Genomic DNA, 15,297 nt, shown 5'->3' with positions numbered 1-15,297 from the left:
AAAGGTTTAAGCAATTTTTTGCTTTAGTTAATTTGATTTTAAATTATTTTTCACCACAACCATATCAAACATACAAATCCTGATTAAAAAAATTCATACTTGGTGTCGTCATTTCGTAGTGAGATTCGACAGAAATGTCCCTTATTCTGGAAATTTTACTATTAAATTTGTTACCAATTTATAGAAACTTTTGAAGAAAGTGGAGCATTTGGCCTCCCTGATATGATGTTCTGATTTTTAAGATAGTAATAAAACTAAAACAATACTCTTCAGCAATAAAAATTATTCCGGAATGTTGGCACCTACCTATAACCATTCAGAACTTCTACATAAAATAAACATACCTTACGAATCATAATAAAAATTTATTATTTAACTATCATATTTGCTTTTACAAAGTTATTCTAACAAATAAAATATTGTATACATTCAATATTTACAAAGGTAGTCACAATTTTCTCAAAATTTTATTTCTTATTTCATCAGTCCCCAAACTTATCTGATATTTCATTTGGGAACTTCATAATTGAGAAATAAACTTAGTTTTAAAACAAATCATACCTTTTGCACTGCACGTTTGAATTATTTTTCATCATATTATCAATATAGTGTTACCTATTATATATTGATATCAATACATCAGTGTATAATAATGTTGATTTTCTATATTTTACAAAAATCCAGAATTTAAAAAAAATTACATTAAATAAAATTGAAAATCTTTCTGTAGAAAGACAGTTAAACATAATAACATAACACATTATAACATTATTACATTATTACATTGACACGAACATACATAGTTTTTTTTTAATAAATGTTAAAGACAATTTTTACATCTAAACATACAGACTTATCATTTTTTTTAAAAATTTATTATATATGATACTTTAAAAATGAAGCACGCGGGTATTGAAATGAACACACACTAATATTTACTGAACTTATTATAGTTAAATTTTAGTTAATAAATAATACTTTGTATTAGCTACATTGAAATATATTTTTTCATTGACACAAACAAAAATCTGATAAAATTAAGTATATGCTTTATATTCCATTACTTTAATCTTCACTCTCTTTGAATTTTGAGATTTTTAAGCCGTCATATACTTTTCAAATCAAAATTAGAACAACTTAAAATATCTTACTTATATTTTTATTAAAATAGTCGAGGAAAAGTTTTATTTTTCAATCACTACTCATCTCTCACATAAGTTTATATGTGTGTTTAGTTTGCTTGGATATATGATTCCCCACCTGTGTTTGTTCTGGATTTATTTCCAATTTTAGAAATACCTTCATTGGAGTGCAAAAGCCATCAAACAAAGAACCTCCTTTCAGATTTCGTTCGTCGTTTTCATTTACAACATTCCTTGAAGATTTTCTAACATTCTAGGAAATACGAAGTATTTGTCAAATAGTTCGGTTTCTTAAAAAAAAAATAGATAAAACTTTTATTTTAGGCTTTATTTTATTCCCGTTATGTTTTGTTACGTAATCCAAAAGATTGTTTTTCTTCAATTTGAAATTGATTGCCGCAGCTATTACATTACCAAAACTGTCATTGCATTTAAAGTTACATTAGTTGATATTTAGTTGTAAAATTCTTAAATTACAATTTCACTAAAATGAAGGTTAGTTTTAAGTATGTGTTAAATAGCAAGTTTAGTATTACAGAATCTAATGTAAAAATATAATTTTTTATTAGTAGTTTATTACATAAATAATTCTAACTTATATTGCGTAGATACTCAAAAACGCTGATATTCAAAACATGGTAATACGGTTATATTTTAACTGAATGAATATTTTTTTCTGTCAACTAACACATTTGATTAAATAAAAAGAACCTCTACATAACTGCTGCATATCCATATTAGTATTATTTTTACAATGAATATATTATGAGAGGATATAAATGTTTTGATAATTCAAATAATGAACATGGTATTATCACCATTGTAAAGTTTTAAAAAATAATCTGTCTTCAAATGCTAATAAGTTAAACAACTGTTTAAGTTAAACAAAAACATTTTCAAAAATCTAATGAAACAGTTGCTGCCAATTGTTCAAATCATTTGAAGGTATAGTTCAGAGGGTTGAATTGTAGTTGAATTGTTTTATATGAAAAAATCGCCAGAACAATTTCCAAATACTTCATTCCAGAACTGTCTTTCTTTATGCACTATGACAAAAACTAATTTTCTAATATTGGTGTCAGGGAGGATTTTCTTACAAGTTCGATTCTGATTGAGAATTTGGACCGTTAGCAGGACCTGACTCGTTTTGTCATGGAGCATTTTCTCACATGTTTGATTCAGACGGCCTTTGAGAATTGGGACCGTTAGCAGGCCCTGACTCGTTTTGTCATGGAGCATTTTCTCACATGTTTGATTCAGACGGCCTTTGAGAATCGGGACCGTTAGCAGGCCCTGACTCGTTTTGTCATGGAGCATTTTCTCACATGTTTGATTCAGACGGTCTTTGAGAATCGGGATCGTTAAGCGGTCCCGACTCGGGCTGTCAGGGAGCATTTTGTCACATGCTCGCTCCAGTCCGTATGCTATTTTCAGAATCCGTGGATGTTTCTGCCTGTTCAAGCGCTTCTGTGGTAGTGGCTGTCTCGAATTCATCTGCACTGGCAGCAGTCGTCGTATCAGAAATGGTGGTTTTGATGCAACACTTGATGACAGTTTGCATCTTTTTGCATCGCTTCGGCGTGAAGCTTCTGCAGGCCAAATCTTCTCTATTTTCTGACAAACAACAAGATTGGATCCGCAACAGTCTTCGTTTGGAATAATCACTGCAAACTTGAATGTCAGCCTCTAAACACCTACCATTTTTCGCAGGGACGTTTTGAGAACTACTGTCGTTGGACGTTGTTTGGTTACTTTCAATAACGTCTTGATTATTTAAAGTGTCTGTAGATGAACTATTATTTGAAGTATTAAAAAATAAATTAACAATGTTGTTTCTTGAAGGATCTGTTTCATTGGTTGGAATGTCGTTTGTTTCATTGGAATGGTGAGAATGTGTACTATTTTGTTGTTCCATTCCAGTGTTGGAAGTTGCCTGCAAAGTAAGTCTTTTTAATGAGGATTTATAAGCAAAAACATAAAAAATTCAGAGTTACGATAGATATAATTCTGAACTATAGTTCGCTCATCCCGAGTTGGCACTTGGGTCTACCTCCTCGGACGAAGAATTCATTTCACGAGGGAGTAAGAGGAGAAACGCCTCCGCTCTTGAAATTGAGACAACCCTTAATGCGCTTCAAACACAAAAAGTGAATTATTTTTCCATCATTTACTTCACTTTATCCTTTGCTGTTTTATCTTTTGTTACTCTAGCTAATTAAATATATTGCAGCAAAATGTCTCAAAAAGGACAAACTATTCACTCAAAAGATAGAAATATCATCAAATTTATGAAATATTTAGTGTTAAAATAATGCACACAAAGAATGATAAACAAATATTTTTGTCATGCGATTGCCAAATAGCAACCTTTTTCAGGATTGTTCACATCATTCTCTCAAAAATAGCGAAATAATACCATCGGATACCACGCGAGGAATGCGGATCCAAGTGCCAACTCCTGGTGACCGAACTATACTTTATCTCATGGTTCATTTTTACTGTTGTTATTTTGAATATATCAATCATTAAGTGAGTTAACTATTATGAAGTCAGTGTTTAGAATTTATCAATCATTAAGTCAGTTAACAGTTTTTGGCAGTTGCTATTATGAGCAGCAGACATTGCTGTAAAATTCATGTTAAAAAAAGAAAGAAAGAAAGCAAAGCGAGCATTTGAATCAGGTTTTATTCACTAATTTGAAAAGTTACGTTATGCTGCAAAAGTTACGTATTACAAGCAGTAAATGAATTCACAATGTCTTTAAACGCGGATGGTAATTTTTTTATATTTTCTCTTATATTTAAATGCCTAAAATATTATACATTATTTTTAATATTAAAATTATGTTTAAATTTTTTTAGCGATGTACTTGAGATAATTTTTAGTATGAGTTGTATTAACTACGCTTATTTTCTCTTCACCAATTACTATAGTTTCTCTTTCTTAGTCCTACATACATGAAGTATACATTATACGAGCCGTTATGCTTGAAAGCGGAATAAGTTCAGTTAGAATAAGTTTAGTTTATGCATTTATTTACGATTTTAATAATCATTGTCGCATTTTTGATGTTTAATCAAATTATAGTCTTAAAAACAGCAACCAAATTAATATTTGACGAAATTTTTATAGTAATTCAAACGCTTACCCTTAAAAGCCTTAGCTTTAGCCTTACTTATACCACCTTCCTAATGGAATTATTCCATTTTCAAAAATAATGGCGCATATACTTATATCAAACATTATCCCACATCCCATCTTAAATAATATATTATTGTGGTACCTCGAGACAATTTTAAATCCCGAAAAGGTGCCATAACTTAGAAAAGTTTGGGAAAACCTGCCCTTAGATGTTTGATATTTACTCCATTTCTTTTATCTCCATTTCCAGTTTCAGTAAAGGAGCGGTCAGAGTTCAGTTATCTCAATTTCAGTAAAGGAGATCTGATGACTATTTATACATTATCTATCTACTTTGCTATCTATCTACACCTGTGCTACTTCACGCCAACATAGCATAAAGATACATAGCAACTAAAATAAGCGTGAGCATGCGCAGTTGCTTCAAATCGTACGTATGGAAGCAAACGAAATCTCCCTATTATTGTGGTTCCACGAGACAATTTTAAATCCCGAAAGGGTGCCGTAACTTTGAACAGTTTGGGAAAACCTGCCCCAAGGTGTTTTATAACTACTCCTTCTCCTTTATCTCAGTTTCCAATTATGTTTTCTCTTTTATAAAATGTTAATTATTTTGATGTTCGCTCAGTCGCAGTCATTTTACACATTTTATGTGCTTGACCTTTCATCCTGCAATCCGAAGTAGACGAAATGTTTTACCAGGTACTGAATTTTTGAAGAGAATGGAAAGAATTACAAATTTTATCCAGACCGCAAACACCGTAAATGGACGTTGTGAATCTGATGAAAAAGAAATGGACAATACCATATATGGAAAATATAGATAATAAGTTAAGACGTTATGAAACTGAACCCTACATGAGATTTTGATTGTTTTCAAACTCAAAAGGAGGCTTGAATTCTTTTAAGATGTGTAATGTCATGAAATGGTGGTTATTTTATAGACGTTAATGAGCTGAATTTGATGTGCTGTATAAAGAGCAATTTAAAATAACAAACAATTACAATTTCTGATTTAAACGTAATCTGAGTAATCTTCCATGCTTATTTGAAAAGAGAACATTTTCAGATGCAATTGTTGAGGCATTTTTCCTGTTTTAAATTATTGAAATTTAAAGAAAATGCATAAAAAAACCAAAACATGGTTTTACTTACATTGTTTGAAGGGTCTATAACTTCATTGTCTGCAAAAGAGCTATTTCCTTCACAAGTGTCGCCACATGGACTTCGAAGGTATGTAGCTATAATTGCCTTTGGTACTAGGCTATCAGCAGAAGCCATAACACTCAGTGGGTAAGGAATGAAATATGCTAACCTACCACACCTGCAATCATAAACGAATTTAATATTTTTGAAAATATCAAAAAATATCAATCTTAAACAATGTATCCAGCACTTTACCGAGTTTTTACAATAGCAAAAAAATCGTTTCATATGCGCATATGCTTAGTGTATAGTAACCTTGCTAAGTTTTTTCATCAAAAGCTCATAATCCGGCACATAGGATTGGAGTTTCGAATTTAGAGTTAGAGCTAGTGCTGTGAATTCTGGACAGTAAATGTTGATGTCAAAAATTCAATCAAGCTAAGTTATACGCTCAGAATGAATTGTGGTTCAAAATATATTCCTTATGGGAATTTTACTTACTAGCTTAGGAAACTTTACTTAAAAGCAGTCCAGTATTTTGTTCCTTAATAACTTAAGATTAGAATTTTGACAAATGCATAATGTTGCTTAGAGCTACGAATCCAGTTAAGATAACATAGTGGTTACAGTCTATTGATATTGAAACTAAGACTTTTCCATATTGCCCCTGTTAAATAAATGTATTTACCTTTCAAGAACAGATCATTACAAATTATGTCAAGTTGTTTCCCATAATTAAAATTTATTTTTTAATAAAAAGTTATTGAAAAAATATTGAGTAATTATTTGCATTTTAATTGCTATAGTCATTTCTTGACTTCTCTGCTCTTTAGGTTTAATTTATAGAGAAAATTATTAGAAATATAATGAGAATACTTCGAAGATTTAGTGTGCAGGTATATTGTCAAGAGCATGTTTTAAAAGTGAAAGTGTATTTTTTCTCTGATTAATTTTTCTCTCAATTACTAGACGCAGTTAAATTCGGAAAAAAATTCTCAATAATCTGCATAAATTATCCAATTTTTCATTATGTTGAGAATCGTTTAAAGAACGAAGCAATGAATAAGTCTTTAATAATTTAAAAGAATAATATCTCGTTAAATTAACAAAAGTTATAAAATTAAGAATCATAGAAAAAATGCAGTCAATGGCTTTGCTTTAGAACCTTTTGCCTAACACTGTTTTACTAAATTACGAATTCGGGTTTTAGGCATATACTAGGTATAAAGTCTAAAAACCAAAATAATTCAAAACATGTTATTCTGCAGAGAATGGGAACCACACCTGTCGTAGATGTAGACGTCGTCCTTTCCACCTTCCATTTTGTTCCAAACATTAACTTCATGGTTGTCTTGGAAAACGTCGAAGGAAACACGATTCTCCAGTTCTCTTCTAAGCAAAACTGCATGCTGCAGATTTGAGTTCACAATCATGAAATTGATGTCATCCATACCGTGGTTACTAAAGTGTCGCTGCAAGAACTCGAGGCTATGAAACAAATTTGGAATAACAAATTTAATGTATTCGTTTTAATCTGGCAAATACACATAAAATATTAAAACAATTCAACAAAATAGATTCGATATGTGACACACATATCTGCGACTAAAGTATGTATATTGTTTTATTTAATTTTATTGCTTGCACATTTCATAAAGTAGATATAAAATAATAATAATTCAGTTAAGTATTACTTTTCTATAATACTACGTCCAAACTTGAAATACTTAACTGTCTAACGAACAGATCTTGTAAATATGTGTTTGATTCACATGTGTTGATTTGCTTTGATTTGTGATGTTTGAATCATAGAGGGAAAAGCTCAAGAGTCGAACTATGCATAATCCCTCGGATTGGTATCGACATTTGCGACTCTTCGAAGGACGACTTTGCACATTTGCCACTTTATCGCCTCACGTTCTTCCACAACCTGCTTGTGCCCCATGTTGAGACAATGAGGTGATGATTATAGACCACCTCTTATTATGGACGGTCCTCAAAGAAAGGGGTATCACCATTATTGAGAGTATAATTACTTAAATCCTATACTGCAATGGTCTTTTCTTAATTTGCAACGGAAAATAGTGTAATTGTTTCATTCTTAACTTTTATATTACAGAAAGCACCTGCTCACCGGGTTATCCAGTAATATATGGTATAAATTATAGCTCAAAACTTTGACACAATTTGCTTAAAATTCTATTTTTACATTTAAGGCAAGCCTGCCAACTTCTACGCTTTTTGCAAAATATTTTATAGAGTGGTAGATATCTAAACACCAAAGATTTCAGAATGTTTGGAGGATTTTGTTAACATTTTAATAACCTTACCACGAATGAGAGAGAAAGAAGTGGCGTTCCATATGAACTTTTAAATTATTTATATGTAGTGGTATGGAAAAAATAAGTTCTAAGGAATAAAAAATAATATATTAAAACATAAACTTAGGTACTACTAGAATAAACTTATTTAGAAAACGTAAAAAATTAGCATCCCTGTTTAAAGTTGCAGAGATGCCAACAGCTCCAGACACGTCAAAATAATTTTTACAAAAAACGGTAAGTAACTAAACAATAAACTAAATGTTGTAAATATCTGACTATTTTTGCTTGCTTTTCAAGATGTATAGCATAACATAGCTACTAAGAAGTGGGGAATTATATAAGCCTCCGAATTATTTAGAAATAGTGGTGGATAAAAATCTAGTAAATTGAATTGATAAACTACCACTTTAAATATTTATTTGCTGTCCGGAGCAAGTTGGCATCGTAAGTGGAAGTCGTAGTAAAATGTGTGCCGAGTTGCCACGGGATGAGTAAATTTATCAATTTTTCTCCAAATAATTCAACATTAATCGTAAAAAATATCTTATCTTTCTCGAAAAATCATTACTATCTTGCTACTTGAAATCGATGTCCGCGAAGCGACCACTCCACTCCTTCTTCATACAGCAGAGCCCGTAGGTGCGTGTTGTACTGTCGTTATTGATTTGATGGATGTTTTTCATTTAAATATGAATGATTTAAAACGTAAGTAAAAAGTGGTAGTTTCGATTAAATAATAAAAAAGAGATAATAAATATACAAAAATTAATGTAGTTTCCAGCACTTCTTACAATTTTAGTTCTTTGTGGCATCACCGAAAGTGAATGCGAAATATGTTTTTGATTTAAGTATGAATAAATTGAAATGCTACTCATAGTGTTATTTATGATTAAGAGATAATAAATAAATAGATAATAAATAAATAAAAATGAATTTAGTTTCTACCACTTTTGACATTTTTTGTCACCTATGACATTCTTGTGTATACTTTCTATCTATTTCTACGATTAATAAATTTAATTTAAAATTATTCTGACCCATAATATATAAACAAATTAAAACATTCATATAAAAAACATGACAATCATACGATTTCGCAGAATTTTTAATTAAATTTTTTCAAGACCATACGAATTCTGTTTAAGCTTGTATAAAATAAAAATATTTTTCTACTTTTGACTGTAATTCAATTTTCATTTTACTTTTACTGCGATTTGTGAAAACCATCTCCCAAAACACGAAATATTTTGCAAGTATGCACATAGCTTCTAATTTAATATTTAATTATCGAATGGAATTTTTTTACTGAAAACACTTTATTGCTAAGATTGAGATTTATGCTGTCCTTTAAAAATTTGAAAAAGTTATTTTGATATTCTAATAAAGAAGTTCAATTTTTTAATTAGCTTTCACTTTAAAGATTCTTTACTTCATAATTAGTTTAGTTGTGAATTTAAGTATAGTGGTGAACACAAACTTGGAGTACAATTTATTTTCTTAATTTTAGTACCATTTTTTAAAAATTTTTTATGACCCTACGAACTTTGTGAGATTTGAAAATATATTAATATTAAATTCGTATTAAAATAGTAATTACAATTCATATTAAGAAAAGGGATGAAATACATCATTTTTCTATAATTATTAATTCTACTCATTCTTTGTATAGGCAACAAAACACTCATTCTTAAGGCTTAAAGGATAAACCGTGGTTATAATAATTATAGGTAATTTGAAGTTTAATAAATTTATAAAACATTTTTATAAGTACTTTTGTCTGATTCTTTTAAAACCTAAATAAAAACAATTTCGGTCTATCTCAAACATAAGCCATTAATACCAAGCAGCCAAAATTGAGCTATAAACATCTATTTGTAGAAGTGATAATATATATTTGTTTACATGGTGTAAACAAATATATATTATCACTTTGTTATATACATACTTTTTTATATACATATATATTATCACAGTTGTTTACATGATTTCTTACTGTAACTATGAACTTTAGCTTTAAAACATAAACTGTGTGTGTTTTCACTTTAAATCTAAATATTTATATTATTAATGTATTATAGTAGTCAACACATACACATAAGTTTCTCGTTTCTGCAAAATAGAGTTTAATAAAAAAATACTTGTGCTTTCACATTTCTTTTCTTTTTTTTTGAAAAAGGAAGCTTTTTTTAACAACTCAAAAAATTAACGGACACTGAATAATTTACGATCAAATAATAGGATTTTAATGTTCTAGGGCTCAATCGTAATGGTTTGAAGGGGTGGCCTCAAATATGCTAATTAATTAGTTTAGCGATACTTTATTAAAGTAAAAGTTACTTAAAGTTTAAGTTACGAAATCAGACACAAAAGCGAAACTTTCTTTGACCAAAAATACCGTTCTTTCGTTCGTTTAACATTGTAAAAGTCGTATTTTTAAATTCGATCTCTCAGCCCGATTTAATTGACCGATTTCGCTCAAATTTTGCATATTTCCATTTATATAAAATTACATTCTTTAAAAAGATGCAAAAAAATTTATATCTTATACTTCAAAATTTGTTCGACTATTATTAAATTAGAAAATAATAAGTATATACTAAAAGTTACATTTTGTATGGAACTATCTATAAATAAAGGAATTTCATAACTGTGTGGATTTTTTCCCCCAATTAACTTGAAAAGTTAGCGAGATATGGTGAAATATGCAAAAAGTAATATTAGCTTTAATGGTTTCAAACTTTGGACCGCTTTCCTGTCTAAACTATTGACACCATTTCCCAGATTGCGGCTACCTCTATATTTTGAAGGTAACGGAAATCCGAATCCGTAGAAAAAAGAAAGGCATATTCAGAGAAAATACGTTTTTGTGTCTGATTTCGTAATTTAAAATATCGTCTCCTCTAATTGATTAGCCTACTTCCCCTCGAACCATTAACATTGAGTACTAGCACGTGAAGATTGGATCATTGCATCAAAAATTAAATTTTTTTCCTGTTTTCTACCTTGGTCCATTTCTTATTTTACGCACTGTACGTATGAGCTAAAATACTACTGCCTTCTGTATAAAGAATACTGTTTTGTATTATATATATAGTAATGGAAAACTTACCTTCGAGCCTGCAGCAGACAGAACTGTCAAGAAGCTTGTAGCAATGCAAGTACAGTCACGTTTCCTTTAGATTCCACCAATGGTTGACGGCCATCGATGGACCATAAAGGAGGCTGTTCACATTTAGGTGGCCTTGCTGCTGCTACTGCTAACATTAAAGTGATGATGGGCCCAAGGACCCAATGGTGGGCCCCCATTTCTTTTAGACCCTAAAAGAGACGTTCAAATGTAAGCACACATTTAATACTTTCGCTCATGCATGCCGTTCAAATTATTTTTTCAGACTTCATTTAGTGCACAGCTATCACGTATCCCGAAAAAACAATTTCTTTTGACTTCATTTAGTATACGACTTTTCCTCATATTTCCCTCAGACAAACAATTACTGTGGGAAAATTATAACATGAGATTCTTTTACGTGCACGTCAGCGAACAATTTTATAAAAGGTAGTTATAAGTAACTGAGTAATACATTAGTATTGCTTAACACGTTGAATACCAAGCTAATTTTACATGGCTTGCCCGTCTGGCTAAACGGTAAATAACTTCATACTAAATTTGCAAATATTTGACAGCTTTTGCCAGTTTTTTAAAAGGTTTAGCATTACATACATCTTAGTCCTAGTGTTTTGATTTTATTGGGCACCTGGGCCGCGAAGCGGCCCCTTTCCCATTCATCTGGAATTTTATAACAGTTTTGGTTGAGCAATGATGTGAGCAGGCAATGGAGTTGCTTTTATGAATGTTTCAAGCTCTTTGCTTGAATAACTAAAAAGGAATCAAAAATAAATTGAGCAGCTTGCTCTAAACTGTGTTTGTTTGATTTTGGAGTTGTTCAGAATTGTATCAGCATGAGTAAACGTTATTTTCAGAAAAGTTGATGAAATTATTTGTTTTGATAGTTATGATATGAGGCGTCGGAGGTGAAATGTGCAGCTATTGGTCTGTAGTTTTTATCTTTGATATAATTTTCAAATTTAAAGATTTCATTAAAATTTGCTGTTTTACATTCTATTGCTTTATCGAAAAAATCTGCATTTAGCTTGTATATATGCTGTGATAGAGTTGGTATTTTGTGATCGCATTACATACATCAAAAAAGTGGTGGATTACATAAGCCTATGAATCATTTAGAAATAGTGGTGAATAAAAATCAACTAAACTGAATTTATTAAACCAAGAATCACAATTAATTAACTACCCCTTGAAAATATTTTTTCGCTGTCCAGAGCAAGTTGGCATCTCTGTGTATATAAATAAAACTATTTTTGTGTGTTCTATATTGCATTAATTTCTTCAAACCATTTTAGTAACGATAATAATTTAAAAAAATTAAAAGCATTAAAAATTTACTCGAATTATGTGTTTCTAATAATCTAGGCTTGGCCGGTCACCGGAGACTCCCGTGGTGCTACGAACAAACTCAGTGCCATTCACCGGCGACCCCCCGGCATTCAACGTGTTAATAAAAACATTTGTATTTCAATTATTGTATTTGCTTGGCACAGGCGACTATAAATATAAAAAGTTTTCTTAATTATACAATCATAACTACCACTATAACTAACCACAAGTTTAAACCAACAGTTTCCATCAGTGCAAATTGCTCTGAACTCAAACTAAAATTTGCCTGCCAATATTTTACAAAACTCAACATGCTTAACAATAATAAAGTGGAGTATTACTTAAGTCATTGAATTATTACCGCGTTTTACCACTTTTAATTTAGGTTTCCATTTTTCAATAACTTCAGCTTTCTTGAAGTGAGTTTGAATAAAATTGGTTACCGTTTCTCACTTTTAAAAAACGTATAAAAGTTATAAAATACATAATTCTTTTTGAAGTTTGTAGCATTTAAGGAATTTATTTTATAAATAAAGAAAAATAAAAGTCAGTAAGTTCCTAATAGGCCATGTTAAATATATTTATCACCAAAAAAATGGCATTTTTATAAACTAAATGAGCATTTTTTATATATCAGTTACTGTTCTTAAAACAATTTCAATTCCAAAAATACTTTAATTTACCTTTACTAGAAATAAAGGGCCCGTTAAAGGGTTAACTCACTTCTATTAAAATTTTGAATTTTAGTCGCTCTATGAACTTTGTATTTACGGGGAAATCTTTTTTAACATAAATTAGAAGTAGGCAGATAAAACTTTTAGTTTGAATATAAACATGTTTACGTTTCTTAGATAGCAACACATTTTGTGTTATTGTAGTATAAAACATAAGGTAGTGCGCCGCACTTATTTAATGGCTATAATTTTAAAATAAATAACACAACATTTGTTAAGTCTAGCACTATTTGAATCGTTTTGATGCTGTAATATAGTTTATAAAATAAACACAAAGAATTTGCTTGTTAAACAAGCCATTTTAGTCAAAAATACAAATTTTTAATTGAATCATTTCTACAATAAATCATATATATATTAGTAACATTTTGTTTTAAAGGCTAATATTACACTTTAACTAGCTTCGCTTACGTACTTAAATAGAAATTTTATAAATATTTAAATATGGATTTGAAAGAAGTACTGGTATCTACTTATGACGAGTTTTGTTAATTCGCATACTGACAAAAAAGGATTCAAGAGCAACTTGAACTCCCCATTCATTTAATAGAAATTTAATAGGTATTTATCGCTTATATTGGCTAGAATTCGGTACTTAAAATTCCGGTATTTAATTAAAAGGTTATTAAGAAACACGAATTTTGAACTAATCACTTTTTGATCCTTTCACTCGGCTACAAATCCCTTTTAAACCCACATCGTTTTTCGATAATTTTTTTTGCCATAGTTTTTTGTTTCTACATAGTTTTTCAAGTTCCAATTTTTATCACGATGTTATTACTGAAGCCGCGTTTCGAATTTGATCAATCACTTTTTGACTTGTTCAGACTTGATTGAATAGTTAATCCACGTCGATTTTCGACTGTTTACTCGGCAGCTATTTTTCGTTTTTACAATTCTTTTCTGATTTCTCAAATAACAATATTTTTGATACAATTATATTACACAAAAATTTGAAATTTTGAATAATCCTTTTTTAAAGAGCCATTGACGCTACTATGCCATCGTCAATCAACTTCATTTTCCAATCTATTTTTCCCGCTGCAATTTACTGTTATCCTACTTTTTTCGGCTATTTCTACATAATTTTTAAAATTTCGATACTTAAAGTGTGATATTTTTACTACCGATGAATTAGAGCAATAAATTTTGGATTGCTCGATTTGAGTAGGGTATAATTTCAAGCGGGTTTTATAGATCTCCTTTTTCACATTTATTACTACTATTTTCGACATGGATATCAAAATCCCAATGATTTTAATACATTTATTACAATACAACATTATTTCAATACGCAAACTTTTCAAAAGGCGAGGATTTCGAAATTTTTAAGTTTGATTCGTAAAAGGTGCTAATTTATTGCAGTGATTAGTTTTAACAGGCTTGAATAGTATAGGTTCCTAAAGAAGGGCACCGTTTTTTGTGAAATATAACGTCTTTTATTGAGGATATGATATCCTATTTAATTTCCTGTGCTCCTTTTTAAGTTTAAAAATGAACTTTAAAGTTTATATGTACAATTATGTACAGTGATCCAGGATTCTCAGACTCTTAAAAGACAAAAAAGTAATATAGCAAGCGTAATTTATATGCGGTGAAAATTCTAAGGTTGAAACTGAATTTATGAGTTCTTGTAAGGAAAGTTTTTTTTTTGATAACTTCTGAGTCTGAAAGTGACACAAAACTTTAAGAATGACACAAGCTTTCAAGGCAAGCTCTTAAGAGTGACACAAAGCTATCAGAACTGCGTCACAATAAACCAAAATAACGTCCTTTTATTAATCTTTTAAGTTTCAGCCAAAAATGCATATTAATAAAACAGAAATTTAATTCCTGAAAACAAAATTTATGAATCTTGTATTTAGTCAAATGTATCAAATTTAATGAATAATTTTGATATCATGAAAAGAAACATACAAATATATTTTTAGCATGAAAATTACATAAAACAGTGTTATATAAACTTTCATACCAGTATAAATATTTAATATTAACCATTCGCGATCGCAACGAACTATAGGGGGCGTTGTTGTATGAGACGCTTACCTGCGATTTCCATATGAACCGTCATTCAGTTACTCTGGAGACGTCGTTAATGTAGCCTGTAGCATTGCAACGTTCCTTCTTTAATGTGGCTTATTAAATTTAAAAAAGAAAAATGCTTGATCTTCTTTCTTGTACAACCGAAAACAAAATGGTATCTCTTTTTATTAGAGAAGGAATATCCAAAACACATCGGAAAAATATTTGTACATTAACAGAAAAAAATATGTATATTCTTATAAGAGTTAAAACCTAATGCCCGAGAAATAGTATTACTAAATTTAATGATATAACATGAAAGGCCCATTTAAACT

At 30.0% G+C, this 15,297-nt stretch overlaps 1 protein-coding gene across 1 annotated transcript in view; it reads right to left on the bottom strand.

The window, feature by feature from the left end:
• Positions 1 to 345: 345 nt before the first annotated feature.
• LOC107455308 (BEACH domain-containing protein lvsA) overlaps positions 346 to 15,297 on the bottom strand; it is a 26,398-nt gene continuing 11,446 nt past the window's right edge. Inside the window, exons 2-5 of the mRNA XM_016072817.3 lie at positions 10,863 to 11,071; positions 6,714 to 6,917; positions 5,439 to 5,607; positions 346 to 3,075 (exon numbers count right to left, since the gene is read on the bottom strand). Of these exons, the coding sequence (XP_015928303.1) occupies positions 2,542 to 3,075; positions 5,439 to 5,607; positions 6,714 to 6,880 (870 nt within the window). The 5' untranslated portion in view covers positions 6,881 to 6,917; positions 10,863 to 11,071 and the 3' untranslated portion in view covers positions 346 to 2,541. The remainder of the gene's footprint in view (positions 3,076 to 5,438; positions 5,608 to 6,713; positions 6,918 to 10,862; positions 11,072 to 15,297) is intronic.

This window comes from Parasteatoda tepidariorum, chromosome 1 (genome assembly GCF_043381705.1).
Source record: "Parasteatoda tepidariorum isolate YZ-2023 chromosome 1, CAS_Ptep_4.0, whole genome shotgun sequence".
NCBI lineage: Eukaryota > Metazoa > Arthropoda > Arachnida > Araneae > Theridiidae > Parasteatoda > Parasteatoda tepidariorum.
Note: the sequence above shows the minus strand (reverse complement) of the source record. Positions and strands in the feature narration are given on the sequence as shown.